The sequence below is a fragment of the Natrix helvetica genome (genome assembly GCF_964273705.1).
Source record: "Natrix helvetica genome assembly, chromosome: 6".
Taxonomy (NCBI): Eukaryota; Metazoa; Chordata; class Lepidosauria; order Squamata; family Natricidae; genus Natrix; species Natrix helvetica.
Genome location: NC_138553.1, coordinates 36,963,598 through 36,979,270, shown reverse-complemented (window position 1 = coordinate 36,979,270; position 15,673 = coordinate 36,963,598). Strand labels below are relative to the sequence as shown.

General features: G+C 37.7%; 1 protein-coding gene across 4 annotated transcripts in view; it reads right to left on the bottom strand.

Annotated features, from left to right (window-relative positions):
* NTN4 (netrin 4) overlaps positions 1–15,412 on the bottom strand; it is a 37,723-nt gene extending 22,311 nt beyond the window's left edge. For 3 of the 4 annotated variants that reach the window (XR_014175820.1, XR_014175821.1, XM_081958572.1), the window contains exons 1-2: positions 14,966–15,412; positions 6,074–6,603 (exon numbers count right to left, since the gene is read on the bottom strand). Coding sequence is in view for 2 of the 4 variants with exons in the window: in XM_081958572.1 (XP_081814698.1) it covers positions 6,074–6,603; positions 14,966–15,011 (576 nt within the window). In the remaining 2 variants the exon portion in view is untranslated. The remainder of the gene's footprint in view (positions 1–6,073; positions 6,604–14,965) is intronic. The other variant, XM_081958571.1, reaches the window with a different exon arrangement.
* Positions 15,413–15,673: the final 261 nt, after the last annotated feature.

Sequence of the window (15,673 nt, the reverse complement as noted above, 5' to 3'; positions counted from 1 at the left end):
TTAAAGTTAAATGTAAAATGTGCACAGCCCGACTTCAAAGGCGATTTTGCCATATGCAGTAGATCAAGAATTGTCTTCATGTTTTTAGCCCATTAATTGGGTGTTTCCTGATTTTTTTGCGGGAGTTCTAAGCTGAACTACTTAGAGCAGGGGTGTCCAAGCAGAGCTGGCTGGGGAATTCTGGGAGTTGAAGTCCATAAGTCTTAAAGTTGCCAAGTTTGGACACTCCTGACTTAGAGCTCAATGCCATGGCTAAAAAAATGGATCTTTCAAGTCTATGGTGGCATAAACTTCTCTTAGCCCTCCTTCATCATATAATCAGGAAATTCCTAAAACAGAAAGTCCTAAAGATCCCCGATGCCTTCCAGCTGTTTTGAATTATAAATCCCACACTTCCAAAAAGGCTTGCCATAAACAATGGTTATTTGGCACATGCATCATATCTGTACTTCTTGTTTCAAACGGCTTTTTTTTTGTGTGCTTATGACTGCTTAAGTCTAAAATGGTTTTAGTTTAAACAAAATACGTTTTGTTTGCAATTTCCAAGTTATTTAGTCTGGACTGCAGGCTACCACAGTCTTCTATTGGGCAATTCTTGTACTGATGTAGTCTACCTCCCTTCTTTTCCAGGAAAGGGACTTTCAATCTCTATTCTTCTTATGGTTGAGTCTTTCGTGGGCATATATTTGTGTGCATGTCTGTGTACACAAAGTTCATAGAGAGAGAGAGAGTGAGAGAAGGAAAGAAGGAGACAGAGAGAAAGGTTACATTTATATATAAAAAATTAAATAAAGCATCAAAATGCATACATACACAAGCTTACAAAACAAGAACCTTTAAAGTAAAATTTTCTTTTGTGTCAGAATTTTTGGACTCTTAACAATTTTTAGATATTTCTTTTACCATATAAATGGTATTTATCATACCATTTACAATACTAAATGCAATACAATACAATACACTTTCAGAAAAATTCAGATACACTCATACTGTCTTAGAAAAAAGTTTATTAAAAAGGGATAATTAAGAAGTAGAAATTTAAGACCCATGAAATTATACTGAAGGAACTGGGAATGTTTAGCCATGAGAGAAGGAGATGATGTGTGTTGGAGGTAATTACACCATTCTAAATAGTAGAACAATAACATACAGAAGGTTAAATTTGATTCTCCATCATTCTGAAGTCCAGAACAAGAACTAATGGATTATAAAAAAGATTCCAGCTGAATCTGCTTCAAATGGCAAGCCCAGTTTGATTGATCTGCTTTAATTTGGATCCCTGCACTAGGCAGAAGATCAAACTTAATGGCTTAATTAGCCACATCTAGATTTTATGAAATTTGTTTTAAATATTTATATGTAGTTTATTTAGAATCCATTTAATCTCATTAGTTGATTAAATGGATTAGTTGACCTGGGATATTTCCAGACAGATGACTGCTGGTGTTAATACATTTTTGTTGTTCTTCTTCTAAGTCATAAACAGAATTGCAAGTGTCTGTCAGTATTATAGAAATACATCCCATTTCTTACATGCATATGCTTATTTTACAGGTTTATAAACTTATTTAGTGCTATTTATAACCCGCTATGCATAAACTAGATTAAAGGTACTAAGAAAAATTGATAAATAAATCACATTGCAAGGTAAAATATTTCCATGCTGAGGAACTATAAACACCCATATAGGCTATTTGTTGTTATATTCTATCTTTACCAGCATATTTCCAGTTGCCCAGATACTGCATGAACAAATGCCAGATTTCTTATCTATTTCAAAATTACTGGGTCTGGATGTTATGCTATTGGAATTTTTTCTCTTGACAAATGTTGATAAAAATTTCATTGAGAACAGAATAGGAGGGTCCCAGTTATTTGTAGATACATTCCTTTTAATTAGTTATTTAATCTTACAGTTATTTTCTATAAATATTTCAATGTATTTCAGAAGAGGTTTTTCTAAAATAAAAACCATTCCTTCTACCTTGAACTTTGAAGGTTTTTGACCTTAAACGGGGACATATAAATCTTCCTCAGACAACTTTCCTTCTTTATCCAAAGAATTATGTTCCTAAAGTCAGCATGCCTTCATTATGAGTGGATATTTGTCAATTTTTTAAAAAAATGAATTTCATCCCAAAACTAAGCCAAAGAGTAAGGGATTGAATGAGCAACTTTACTTTCTAGGTAGGATACAAAATAATCAGAAGACTCACAGAACAATCTCCTATCATTGAGCATTACATATGTACAAAAAGCAAAGGCCTGCAAAATCATCATCAATATTGTGCTTGTAGGTTAGCAATGTGAGTACAGAAAGTAGCATTGTGAATACAGAAAGATTTTTTGAATTAGTATCTTTCATACACTATGGAATAAACTAATACATTCCACTTACAAAATGCTTTAATAGTAAGGCCCTTCAGATCTTTCAATAGATTTTTTTTTTGCCTATTCAGTCCTGATTGTGGCTTCCATCCAGTTTATATAGATTTTTCATGAAGAAAATGAATTACATTTTGTGATTCTCATTTTCATAAGAATATTCCACAGCTTGACCTAGTTGATATAATTTAAGGCTTTTCTATAATTAATAAAGCAGATACTGACTTCTTAATTATCCAACAAGCATCAACAATAATATTCCTTATTTTTCTTTCAAAGAATTTAAACATCTGGCACCTCCCTTTCCATATCAGCATGATCCTAATCATTATTTTGCTAGCATGTGAAATAGTGTGTTAGTTTGAACACTTTGTTAAAATGGTGTCCTTTCTTTGACACTGGTATGTGAGCAGACTTACTGTTCTTCTCCAGATATGTTAGCTAGCTACTTTTTGGTTGCTTGCCGTAATTCTATAGATGTTCCACCAATTCCTGTATCTTGTAGCTTGGTAATGACTGGAATGCTGATCTGACTTCATTTTCTAGTTCTTCTAAATAGAACTTTTCTATTGCCTTCTGATACCCATCTGCCAATAGCATACTGTTATATTGCTGCTGCCCAACATAATTCCTGGTAGATATCTGGGATCAGTTACAAGCCTTGGGTGACTTCTGGAAGTACATATTCTTTGCATATATTCACTCATATGTTTCATAATTAATAATGTGCATTTAAACCTTTAAAAAATGAGGCAATTCTAAACTGGCACATTTTATTTTAGAAAATATTTGTTAACATACTGAGGCTGTAACAAACCTACACTGTTGTAGTTGTTTTAATAACTGGATAAGTATTTTTCTAGCTAATAAGAACATTTATGAAGAAATGGTTGATAACAGTGATGGGTTTGTACCGGTTTTACTACCGGTTCTCTCATGAGCGTTCTCTCTCTCTCTTTCTCTCTCTCTCTCCCCCCTCCCTCCCTCCCTCCCTCCCTCCCTCCCTCCCTCCCTCCCCCCTCTCTCTCTGTGGGTGAAGCCTCCCGCTGCTGCCACTACCAGTTTGGCCAAACTGGGCTGAATGGGAGCAACACATCTCTGGTTGATAACTGAGGAGCTATAGAATATGCAAGTAGAAGTTCATACATGAATATATGAATGCATGCATCATATACATATACCTCACAGTAACATACAAAAGCAGTCACTGAAACTTCTCAGTTCAGGGAGGGAAATATGCATTCCTTTATCTATTATTTCATAACTGCTCAATGGGAAGATACCAGCAACTAATCAGACAGTAAAATAATTGGAGAAGACATAAATTAAATTAAGACTTCCTTGGGGCTTTATGACCACATATAGAGAAGCTGAAGGTAGCTGTCTAAGACTTTTTACTAATTTCATCTGGAGTGTTTAATGTATTTTCATCTTTTTAGGTCATTTTTGCTGGTTGCCATTGGACCCTTGAGAAATCCTGGGAGGCTCAAGTCATTTTCTGCTTTTGAGGCCCATAGCCATAGAAAACAAATGAAAAAGGAGGAGGAGGAGGAGGAGGAGGAGGAGGAGGAGGAGGAGGAGGAGGAGGAGGAGGAAAGTTTTCTCAATTACTCTGGCAGCTTATGAACAGCACATGGGAAAATATAAAAAGTAAGTCATCTTGAATATTTTAAAGTTGAAAACCTCTAAATTAGATGTTTAGTCCCTGCTTCCTGCTTCTTCTGCTCCCACACCTGCAATGGCCCAGAAGCCAACAGATGTTCTTCAAGGGCATCTCTTGCCTTTCCCAAGTGCAGTGAATGCAAACAATGCATGCAGGACATTAGGAGTAGGGAAACTAAACTATTAGAAGTGAATCTTCAATGGCACTGACTTTTTCGCATTTCACAACCTCCTGATTATAAGGTGCAATGGGACATAGACAGTTATGGGTTTAGTTATTCATATCCACACTTGCTCTTTAAGCTGTTCTGGTCTTGCACTCATAGTTGCATGAATTCTCACTTAATAACCTGTGTCCTGGGGGTTACAATGGCAACTGGGACTGCTAGGATTGGTGTCACTAAACAATGTGGTCCTATGACATTGTATTTTACAACCACATCACTTAGTGATGGAAATTCTGCTCCAATTGCTGTTACAATCCAAGGACTAGCTTAATTATATTCAGCTTCGACAGCAAGGTACTACGTCTTCCATTGAACAATTCTCTTGCTTTGTGTTTGCCTACCTTTTCTCTTCCAGGAAAGCAATGGACAATCACCTTTTCTCTTGTGAGCGAACAGATATTCTTTGTGTGTTTGTGTGCATATATGCACATATGTTTGTGTGTATTTGGCAATGAAACACACACATAAGGGTATGCACTTACACAATATTAACTATATATATATATATATATATATATATATATATATATATATATATATATATATATATACATATACATACATACATACATACATACATACATACACACACACACACACATACATACACACACAAAGATGGAGCATCAAGAAACACACATGCTTCCACACAAAATATGGACTGGTGCAATGTATATTGCTAACTTTATTAGCATAATTATTTGACAATTTTACATTTCATTTTTGGTTTTCATGGAAAGAAGTAAAGAGCTTTTGGTCTTTAATTCTCCTGTTTAGGCTTCTGAAACTGATCACTACTTTTCCTAACCAATCTTTGCATTCCAAAGCGTGTATGCCTGCTTTTATTGAGACTAAAGATATTTTACTTCTTCCAGTTACTAATTCTTGAGCTTAGGTGTGATTATCCAGCCTATACTAAACAACTTGATCTCAGTTTATAAAAAGTATGAGTACAGAGGAAAGTCTTGTATTTCCTTCTTCTCGAAATCTGCTACATGAGGTCACTTGCTTTTTGTGAGGCAATACTATAGAACAGTCAAAAGAACTTCAGATCAAATAGAGCCACACATAATTAGCATAATAAGGATATATTCATTAACTGGGATGAGTGGCAAACAACTTTAATAAATAAAATAAACTTACATCTACCAACCTGTTTTGGTCAGTTTTCCTACTAAGAGTGAGCCTACTGCTGCATTAGACGGTTAATTTCTTTAGTATGACTTCCTGACAAAAAAGAGGAATAAAATGGCAGGAAATCCCAGAAGGATATGTCAGAAGCTGGCTGATGTCAGGCATTCAGGGTGTGAGATGAAGAATGTAATAAGTACACTCTACATACCTATAATAGGTTGGTTTTCTATTATAACAATTTTCTCAACATTTAAAGAGAATGAGTGTCACTTGCAAAGAATGATAATAAAATACCCAGCCACAGACAAAGAAAACAAAGTTCACCAGGCTTTAAGCAAGCAATATTATGCCTAGAAATACAAATGAACAATCTTTATATTTTATCTTTCCATTTATTATAATAACAACTCATATTCCTTTTAAACATAGTACTTAAAAATAAGGTTTCAGATGCAAGTGGCAGCATCTGGCCAATTTTGTCTGGCATTTGGAAGTTCATCAGAGTTGCACCTGCTTAATAATTGGATGGGGCACTTCCCGGTAATATTAGTATTGTAGGCTAGACTGAGAACTTCTTTACCTTTTAGAAATAGAAAGTGGAGGACTTTACAGTTTTCAAACAACATTGAAATTGTTTATTGTCATGGATATCTTAGTGAACTCACCTCTCCTCCAGTGCAGGGGAAATGGCTGGAGTATCTTGAAGTGCAAAGTGCCTCTTTCTTAGTTACGTCATCATCCAACCCAAAGGCTGCTGAGCAGTTGATGGAAAAATACTTATAAGGCTTCCAAGTTTTTCCAAAATCCTGAGATCGCTCTAGGACCATGGCTGCTGGTCTTGGTGACTTGAATATCATGATTAAATGAGTGAAATAAAATTCAGTTTCCAAATTGAGTTGGATCTTCTCCCTCTCTACTCCTTGTGCTGATTGCCACCATGTGTGTGGTAATCTAAAAGATGAATCAACCATAGCAGAAGCTAGATGAGCCAGATGTGTGTTCATAGAGTTGCATTTGCTACATTTAGGCCGCATGCATAGGAGGTCTGTATTTTCACTGTAAGAACAGTATAATTCTGTGGAGTTGTATCCACATGTTGTATCTGTCCACAATTTACGTCCATGACCTAGGTTTCCCATTTGAGGATTGCATGCCTTCTCACAACGAGACCCAGTTCCAAGAATACTACTCAATCCTAAATAAGAAAAAAAAGGCCCAAATGAAACTCCTCATATGTATCCAATGCATACAAAATAAGAAAGCATAGTTAAATAAACAATGGATCCATTATAATCCCAATCTCAGAACAGCTCCATTGTATATCTAGATAGATAATAATACTCAACTATTTTATAAGTCTGTTTTGGGACACAAGGAATATTGTGATAATTTTTGTTAAAAATATTGACCATTTATATCAAATGCTTTTACTAAGAAATAAATGTGTACAAAACTCTTGAAATATTCAATTTCATTGTAACTAAATTAATTCCAGGCAGGTCTTTATTTACAGGAATATTATTGTTCAGTTGTACAGCACATATCTTTCACGTTCAAATATTAACACCACCAAGTACAAAACTTTTCTGCCAGAAACCTTGAAGGATCCCTGCCAGTCAGTGACAATTATTTGGGGAAGAGTGGATGACTGGCTCAGTATAAAGCAACTACTTGAGTTCTTGTGCAAGTCTAAACATTACAAAATGATATACTGCACATTATCAAGAAATTACTAAAAATTATTAAGTGGAAGATCATTATTAATGTCAAGAATACATAGAGAATAATAGTATTGTCTGTTTTATGCCTAAGGCAGGGGTGTCCAAACTTGGGAACTTTAAGACTTGTGGACTTCAACTCCTAGAATTCCCCAGCCAGCCATGCTGGCTGGGGAATTCTGGGAGTTGAAGTCCACAAGTCTTAAAGTTCCCAAGTTTGGACACCCCTGGCCTAAGGTATCCCTTTTTCTTTTCTTTTTGACTCATGAATTGTATTTCAAATCTTTCTGTTTACATAAGCACTCAGTTAAAACAAATTTAAAATAGGAGAGTAAGATCAATAGTAAACAAAATGTACTGTATGTATCAGTGACATGTGGTGAGGTTTATGGCTGGTGAGGCTGGTGACGTCATCAGCGCGAGCTGCGGTCCCCTTCATGTTGACTCAGGAAGGCGGGGAATGGGACCACGTGTGCAGGAGGCTGAAGCTGCCTCAGCCTCCTGCACACGTGGTCCCATTCCCCGCCTTCCTGACTCCTGAGTCAACAGGAAGGGAACCACGGAGTGCGCTCCACGGGACCACGGCTCACGCTCCGTGGTCCCCTTCATTGACTCAGGAAGGTGGGGAATGGGACCACGTGTGCAGGAGGGAGGCTGAGGCTAGAGGAGCCTCCTGCACACGTGGTCCCATTCCCGGACCACATATGCAGAAGGCTCTTCAGCGCCTTTTCCCTTTTTTTTATTTTCATGATGAGAGCGGTGAGGCTCAGCCTCCCCTGCCTCCCCTGACTGCACGTCCCTGGTATGTATTCTATTTTCAGAGGCTGTCTACTCCAGCCATTTATTCTTCTGCTCTATTCATCCTATCACTCTTTGCTTAGACAAAGGAATGTTCATTTGCAATAAATTGTACTTATTTCTTAGAAAAAAACATGTTTAGAATGAAGGTTGATTTTTACTTTGAAAAGAAAAAGTTGTGCTATCTTAGATTCAGACAGCACACTTATGCCTACAAAAATAAATAAGTACACTGGTAAAGGTCACATTATAATATCCAACTCTTTTCAAAGTGCTGTACAAACATTAACTAATCTATATAGTTCTCCTGAGAAGTAAGCAAATATTTTCAGGTATCAGTTACAATTGCCATAAATTGCCTCAGTTAACATGCTGGCTGTTAAATTCTTCACTTTCATTATGCTACATAGGACCTTTACCTGCTATATAATCAGGTTTACCATAGTAATTTGATGTCTATGGAGATTTTCAGTTATCCATGGTTGTCCTAAAGGCAGCTGGAGTTTTTTTGTTTTTTCCGTGAAGATGTTTTGCTTCTCATCCAAGAAGAGAAGTGAAATGTCTTCAAGAAAAAAACAAAGTCCTGTTGCTTTTTGAAAAAGTATCTTTGGATAGAAACTTGATCTATTCCATTTTTTTGCAATCTAGTGAAGGAAAAATCTGAAGCATTAAAAAAAATTATCTTAGAGAACATAAGTAAAGTTATGTATATCCTGTGAGTTAAAATACATCTGCATGCAATCTGATACACATGCAATCCTTTTTGGAAAAGCTTGCCTTGCCTTTTAAACTCAAATGTCTAATCCATACAGGATTAGATAAAATACTGAAAACATGCAAAATTAGACTTATGCTTGCTTCATGAGTCTTGGCCAACACTCTTCAGAAAAATAGACGGTGGGGAGTTTACAACCAAAGGAAGAAATTAGGAGAGCAAACAGGAATAGGAGAGCTTTGGCAGAGAATTTAGCAGGAGAGAAAGAAACTGGCTTGAGATATTGTCAAAAGGATGGTATCAGTGGCATCAATGGAGCAATGGGAACTTGGAAGCTGTGTGCTGTGTTTACCAGGAAATTATGCTAATTACTTTTGTGGCAAACACTAGCATTTCTCCTTGCGGAAGAAAAGGGTGAAAGAACTGGAAACTAGCCATTCTTTTTTATACACATCAGGGATCGTGACAATCACAGCAATACTGCACAAACAGCTTTCCACAAAGACTAATTAGAATGAGGCCTTTAAGGAGAAGGGCACAGGAAGTCATCCAGAGACAGGGTCAATAAGGAGGCGGCACAAGAAGGAAGAAAGCACTTCAGTGGAGGGATGAGTATTTGGAGGATTGTGACAAGAACGATGGGTTGAACATGGTGGTCCTCCACATCAAGGAGTTGATCAAAGAATGTAAACATGGAAGCCAAGCACCATTTACCTGAGAAAGTTCTATTATTCTAACCTCTTCAGCTCTGGTCAACAAAACCAAGAAACCCAACTGAAACTTCCCTTGAGGTGGAAAGAAGAGCAGTGATGGTAGAGGTGAAAAAAATCTCTAGTATGCTAGATATAAGGAGCCATAGTGAGGAGAACTCCATGTTGGTGCACAAATTCAGAATATGAAGGGAAGATTACCAAGACTCATCAATCTGATCATTATCCATTCCTGTTTATCCATGTGTGGTTCAATCTTGCTAAAAGAGCTTTGTAAGAAATTATAAAACTAGGGTAAACAGATGAAGCTATATGGATTGTAGTAAGTGTTTTCATCACCCTTCCATACATAGTCAAGGAACAATAAAGGAAAGAAAATCTTGCAGGTGAACAAGTGGCTATGAAAATTGTGTTGTCAAGAAAGAATTGGATTCCTAAACCATGGTCTTCTTCAACAGTACAAGATACTCTTAGATGGAGTAAAGTGCACCTCATAAAAACATGAGGCAATTATTTTGCCAAGAATCTTGTGAATTTTATGCCAATAAGGTTTTTGTGTCTCCTGATAAGGTGCTCATAGGGCCATAGTGTTAAAAAAGGAAACAAAAGCCAGTTGTTCTATCTCTTAATTTGGAAAATTCTTAAAACAAATATAAAATTGAAACTTTTTCTTTCAGGACTTTGGATGAATAACTTGAAAAAGAATGGAACTTTGTTGCTACATCTGTTGACTGTAGCGAGAATCCTATATGCACACAAATGGAAATACACATCAATTTCCACAATGGAAGATGTGCTGGAGAAAGCGATGAAACTGGCAGAGATGGCAAAACTTGCTTTAATTAAAGAAAAGAGCTTATCCAGCTTTGTTTCTACCTGGAAACTGCTTCTGGACTTTATGCTTGAAACAAAACCCAAAAAAAATTGAAACTTTGCTCTTATGCTTAGATGATTAGATTATTTTGTTGTTATAGGAATAGCTAGTACTTACTAAATATAGTACAATTTAAAAAGTTGAGGTTGTAACTGTGTTTTATATTCCACTGTACTGAAAAAGTTCTAAGTCACTGCTTTTTTACTTTGTACCTTTTCTCATTCCCTTCCTCTATTCAGGTTAATATCTTTGCTTCTATCTGTATTTTATATAATAAACTTAAATTAGAAGAAGAAAAATCTAATATAATCAGCAAATCACATTATAAAAAACATTTTTGACACCAGTTCCTTTTTTTACTTGCTGCTTTTCTATTTCTCCTTTTTTTTCCTTCCTCTCTCAGTCCAAAGTTTATTGTTAAGCTGCACTTTATTTGTTTGTTCTATCCTGTGTTCAATGCAAGGGCTTCATGAGATGTACCTATATTCCTTTGTCTTATTTTTCTCACAACAGTCCTGTGAGGCTGGGCACCATACAGGATAATAACCCAAAATCTGTAGTATCAGACAAGACCCTGCATGAGGTAGTACTGTAAAGGGATTTAGAGCTGATCTTGGGGAAGATATGAAGGAGCCATTAAGCTTGGAAGAAAGGAGTAAGCCATTAAGGAGAGTCTTTGACAAGAGATTACGTCCAGAAATAGAAAGTAGCATGAAAAAGAAACTCAGAATAATCCCACCTTCATTTTGTTTAGTATAAACAAAAAGAAAATAGAGAGAATTTGGACAGGCTTTCCAGATTGATGCCAATCCTTTGAAGTAGGACAGGGGAAGAAACACTTTATTGTTGTAAGGTATATTAACAGAATCTTGAAAACCTGTCCAAATTTTTGTCTCAAAGAAAAATCCAAGGTGGAATTAGTTTGAGTTTCCTTTTCATGTTTCCTTCAGTTTCAGGACAGTGTAGTCCAAGTCCCTTAATTAATTCTTGCTGCACTTTTTCTAAATTACGTTGCCTGGTCTGAATATAAATAATGTAGTTTCATTAACAGCTTTCTTATTTTTGTTTTATTCCTCAAATCTATATGAGCTGTTTTCCACTATTTAAAGTAAAAATGCCAGCATGTGGTATTCATGGAATGGACATGAATGCAAAGGTATGGTCCTAAATATTCTCAATCTTCAGAAGGAAAATCAATATGAAAAGAATGTCAATAGATCACAAACAATCTCTAAATTGTTCATTGCAACTAATGATAATCAGAGAAAAACAATTATCATACACATTCCAAGAAGTAATTCTCTGTAATCTTGCTACTGGAATTACCTTAAGTATTTTTTTCTGCTTCTGTTTAAACAATTGTGCTATTTACTTAATGTGTAAAGAATGAAGTGTTTGTAGTAAGTAAATTCTGTCATCCTACATTGCCACATAGATATGCTAGTTAGTCTTTCTTTAATTCCACTTAAATGATACATTGTACATTTCTTTTGTTTAATAATTTTTTTATTAATTTTCAAAACAAACACAACACATAAAATCTTCCTTCTTTACATACTGTAGAAAGTGTATCAGTTGGTTACAAAAGGCTTTCGTGCATGTCTTCCACAGTCATCAAGCATAATTCATATTAACTCAAGTATTTTAACTCAGATACCGTATTTATACATGTTACCATCACCATACCTCCATTTTCATTTGACTATAATTGTTTCAATGTCCTTCATCATAAAATATACCAAGATTTAATACATAACCACATATTGGCATTTCATTTACTATTTTTAAAATCCTCCAATAACACTGAATCCTTATGTTCTATTCTAGCTAAACATCCATAATATTTAATAACAAAATTTCCTAATCCTCCTTTCCAAATCACTGTTTACAATTTACATCCACTTTCCTTATGTTGTACCCATACACATATATATGTTATCATTATCCCTCCTTTATTTGACTATATCCTGTACCATATCATTTCCCCCCCTAATAATCAAGACTTAACTGAATCTAACTTAATTCTTTTTTATTAACCTTTATATATAATCCAAAAGGATTTCTAATCTTCCTTTCCTGGGTACCATTCAATATTCATATCCAATTATTACTTATCATAACACTACACATTATACATTATTATCATTATCAATTATTTATTTAACTATAACTATTGTCACTAAATTTCACTAAGTTTAACTAGTTTTAAATTATACTCTTCCATCTATCAACAGATCTTTCCAGTAGCAAAACAGTCTCATATCTTCTGCCATTTGTGGTATCAGTCCTCTAATCATCTCCTTAATCAAATTTGTATGGACTCCTCTTAGCAACTCCTGCTTATAAAGCCTCTCATGTAATTTTGATGCCCTTCTTGTTTCCTTAATCAGCTTATCTTTGATTGTCGGTAGGTTATCAATGATGTTGCTAATAAAATTTCTCTCTTTAAATCCATAAATTCTTTTGTTTTTTTCTTCTTCTGTGTCTTGCCATCTGGGGTAGAGTTCCCCTCCATTTAATTCCTCTTTCAATATTCCACTCTTTCCATTTTCAGAGACAAACCAATCACCATAAATATCAGCAAATTTAATTTCTTTATAGTCATTTTTCTCTTCGATTTTTAGGATTCTAACCACCACTTTTTCCACTTGATAAACATCTCCAACTTCTTCATCATATTTTACTGTTAGATGCTCTAAGTCTTCCAACTTCTTCTCTATCCTCTCAAATGTGTTTGATAATTTCTGTATTTCTAGGAATATCTTTTGCAGACTTAAAGTTTCTTTCTGCTGTTGAAATTGTGTCATTATCTCCAGCTAACAAACACTGCTGCTCTAGCTTGGAAGGTTTTAACAAGATTAAGCATAGATTCACAATAAAGGTTTATTTTCACTTTTCTTTGGTTAAAGATATACTTCAAAGGGACATCTGTATGCTTTTCTTCTTATCACTCTCTATAAACAAGCAGTGAGACCTTGGAGTGCCAAGCCAGGATAATCAGTGAGAAAATTAAGAGTGTTTCATTTCCAATACACAAACTTCCAGCCTCCAAGTAGCAGTGTTATTGTTGCAATTTTCTTTGGTTTTTTTTGTTTCTTTTTTGTATTTAAAGTTAAAAAAAAGTCCGATTCTTTAATGAGTTAGAAGAACACCCACAGTAATGAAAGAGGAGAATTTTAGTCCATAGGTTACAAAGAGTAATAAAAGAAAAAAAAATAGAAGAAGAAAACTTAATCCATTCGTTTTAAAAGGCTTGCATAAATTCCATCCATGAACATAGCATTTAAAAAGTAAGATAACCCATTGTCCAAAACCATTCCAAACTTAATTCCGCCATTTATTTCTTCTGTTCTCCAATTTAAATTAATTTTAAGTTTTTTTATAGGCAGTCTCTTTTAAAACAATAAAAATTCCTCACCAGCCAGAAACACTTACTCTTTCCGTATCCTTCCATTTTGGAGCTGCCCCGACTTCATCAGCCTAATGGCTGGTTTTTTGTCACCGGCTTGAAAAACTTCTCTTGGATCGATCAGGGACTTCGCCATGTCCCTGAGATCAGCAAGACATATTCTTCCTGTTCACCGTCTCTGCGAGATGGTTTAGGTCTGATTGGACCACCCAGTGGCAAAAGTATCGGCTGCGGTCTCGGAGCATCAAGACCGCACATCCGTATTGTCGCGACGTTGGCTCCTCCTCTTCCGATATATTACACATTTCTTGTTGATTCAGGGGAACTAATAAGAGCCATTTAGGATCTAGGGCTATATGTTTAGTTTGGTGTACAGTACACCTTCTATAGAAATACTGTTTATTACTAAGTGCATATATTGTTGCATCTGAATAAACTAATAAGATCAACAATTCTGCATACCTTTTTTGGACAGGGCTTGTGCTTTTGAGTAAGTGTTGACCTGATTAGACTCTTGCTGTTTTCTTGGCAAGGGTTTTCAGAAGTGATTTGCCATTGCTTTCTTCCTAGGGTTGAGACAGAGTGACTGGCCAAAGGTCACCCAGATGGCTTTATGCCCAAGACAGGACTAGAATTCATGGTGTCTCAGTTTCTAGCCTGGCGCCTTAATCACTGTACCAAACTGGCTCTCTCTAAACACCCATTACAACAGAATACCCACTATTCCCCTATTTTTCAAGAGAGGAAGGAAAACTGCAATATTATAACAAAATGCTCTTCTATTGTAAAATTCCATTTCCCAAGGTTATGCTTAAGTCAGGGGTCCCCAAACTTGGCAACTTTCAGACTTGTGGACTTCAACTCCCAGAATTCCCCATGCCTGGCTGGGGAATTCTGGGAGTTGAAGTCCACAAGTCTGAAAGTTGCCAAGTTTGAAGACCTCTGTGCTAAGTCATATGCAAAGACGCCGTATATTCTCTGCGGAATAGATTGTTAAAAATCTTCTTTCTCTCTTGCGCAGCTCCAGCCCTTTAATGGTTTTCTTCTAAGCTCACGGAACCGCTGCCGTCGTTTAGACAGCGCATTTTATCTCGTTTACTTACAATACAAGCCCCTCTCCTCCGAGTTCAGTCGAAGGAGGAACTCTGCGAGTGACCAGGGGACGTTTTTCAGCGACTGTCCCAAGCAGAGGAGGGGACCGTGCGGGAGAAGCACCCCGGAGTCAACGTCCCCCTGTGAAGAGCCGTTTCTAAAAGCGCCTCTTCTTCGCCAGGAGCAGACCTGCCAGGAGAAGGGCTACCCCCGGCATTCCCGCGGGCTCCGAGACACCCACCTGCAGAGCAGCTCAGCAACACGAGGGGCCAGAAGGGACTCCCCATGGCAGCAGCGCGGGGCACCGAGCAGGCATGCAGTCCCGTGTGGGCGCCAACCCTCGATCTGGGCGCCCCTAAGGACGGCAGCCAGGCTCCCTCGCCACAGTCCCCCGCAGGGCGACGGCCGGAGGACCGATGGAGCCAACCCGAACCGCAGGTGCTACTACCGCGGGCATCTTTTTCGCTCCTAGCCGTAGCAGCCGATCCCCGCCAGCCCTGCTCCCTCGCCGCCTTTGCCGCCGCCTATCTGTCCCCGCTGGGGGATCCACGGCCAGGTGCATGAAGAAGAGGCGCCGATCCTCCTATCCCGCCTCTCCGGCTTGTCTCCGCGTCCCGAGTGACAGACTGAGAGGGGAGTGGCGGCGGCGGCGGCTCATAGTAGAGCGGTGGCGGCGGTGGCGGAGCCTCAGGAGGAGGAGGAGGAGGAGGAAGGCCGGCTCCAGTTGCTCCCACCCCTCCCGTCTGTCATAGTGGGGAGTAGAGACCGCCTTTCTCGTCCCCCGCTCTCCTTTCCTCACTCCCCTGCCTTCCCTCCCCACCCAGCCCGCCTCGGCCCTCCAGGGGGCCTGGTGCTGTGGTGAGCAAAGGACGGGCTGCCCCTGTCCCAGCGCCCGGCTCTCCCCTCGCCGCATTCCTGGAACCCACTGACTTTAGTCCGCTGTTTGTTT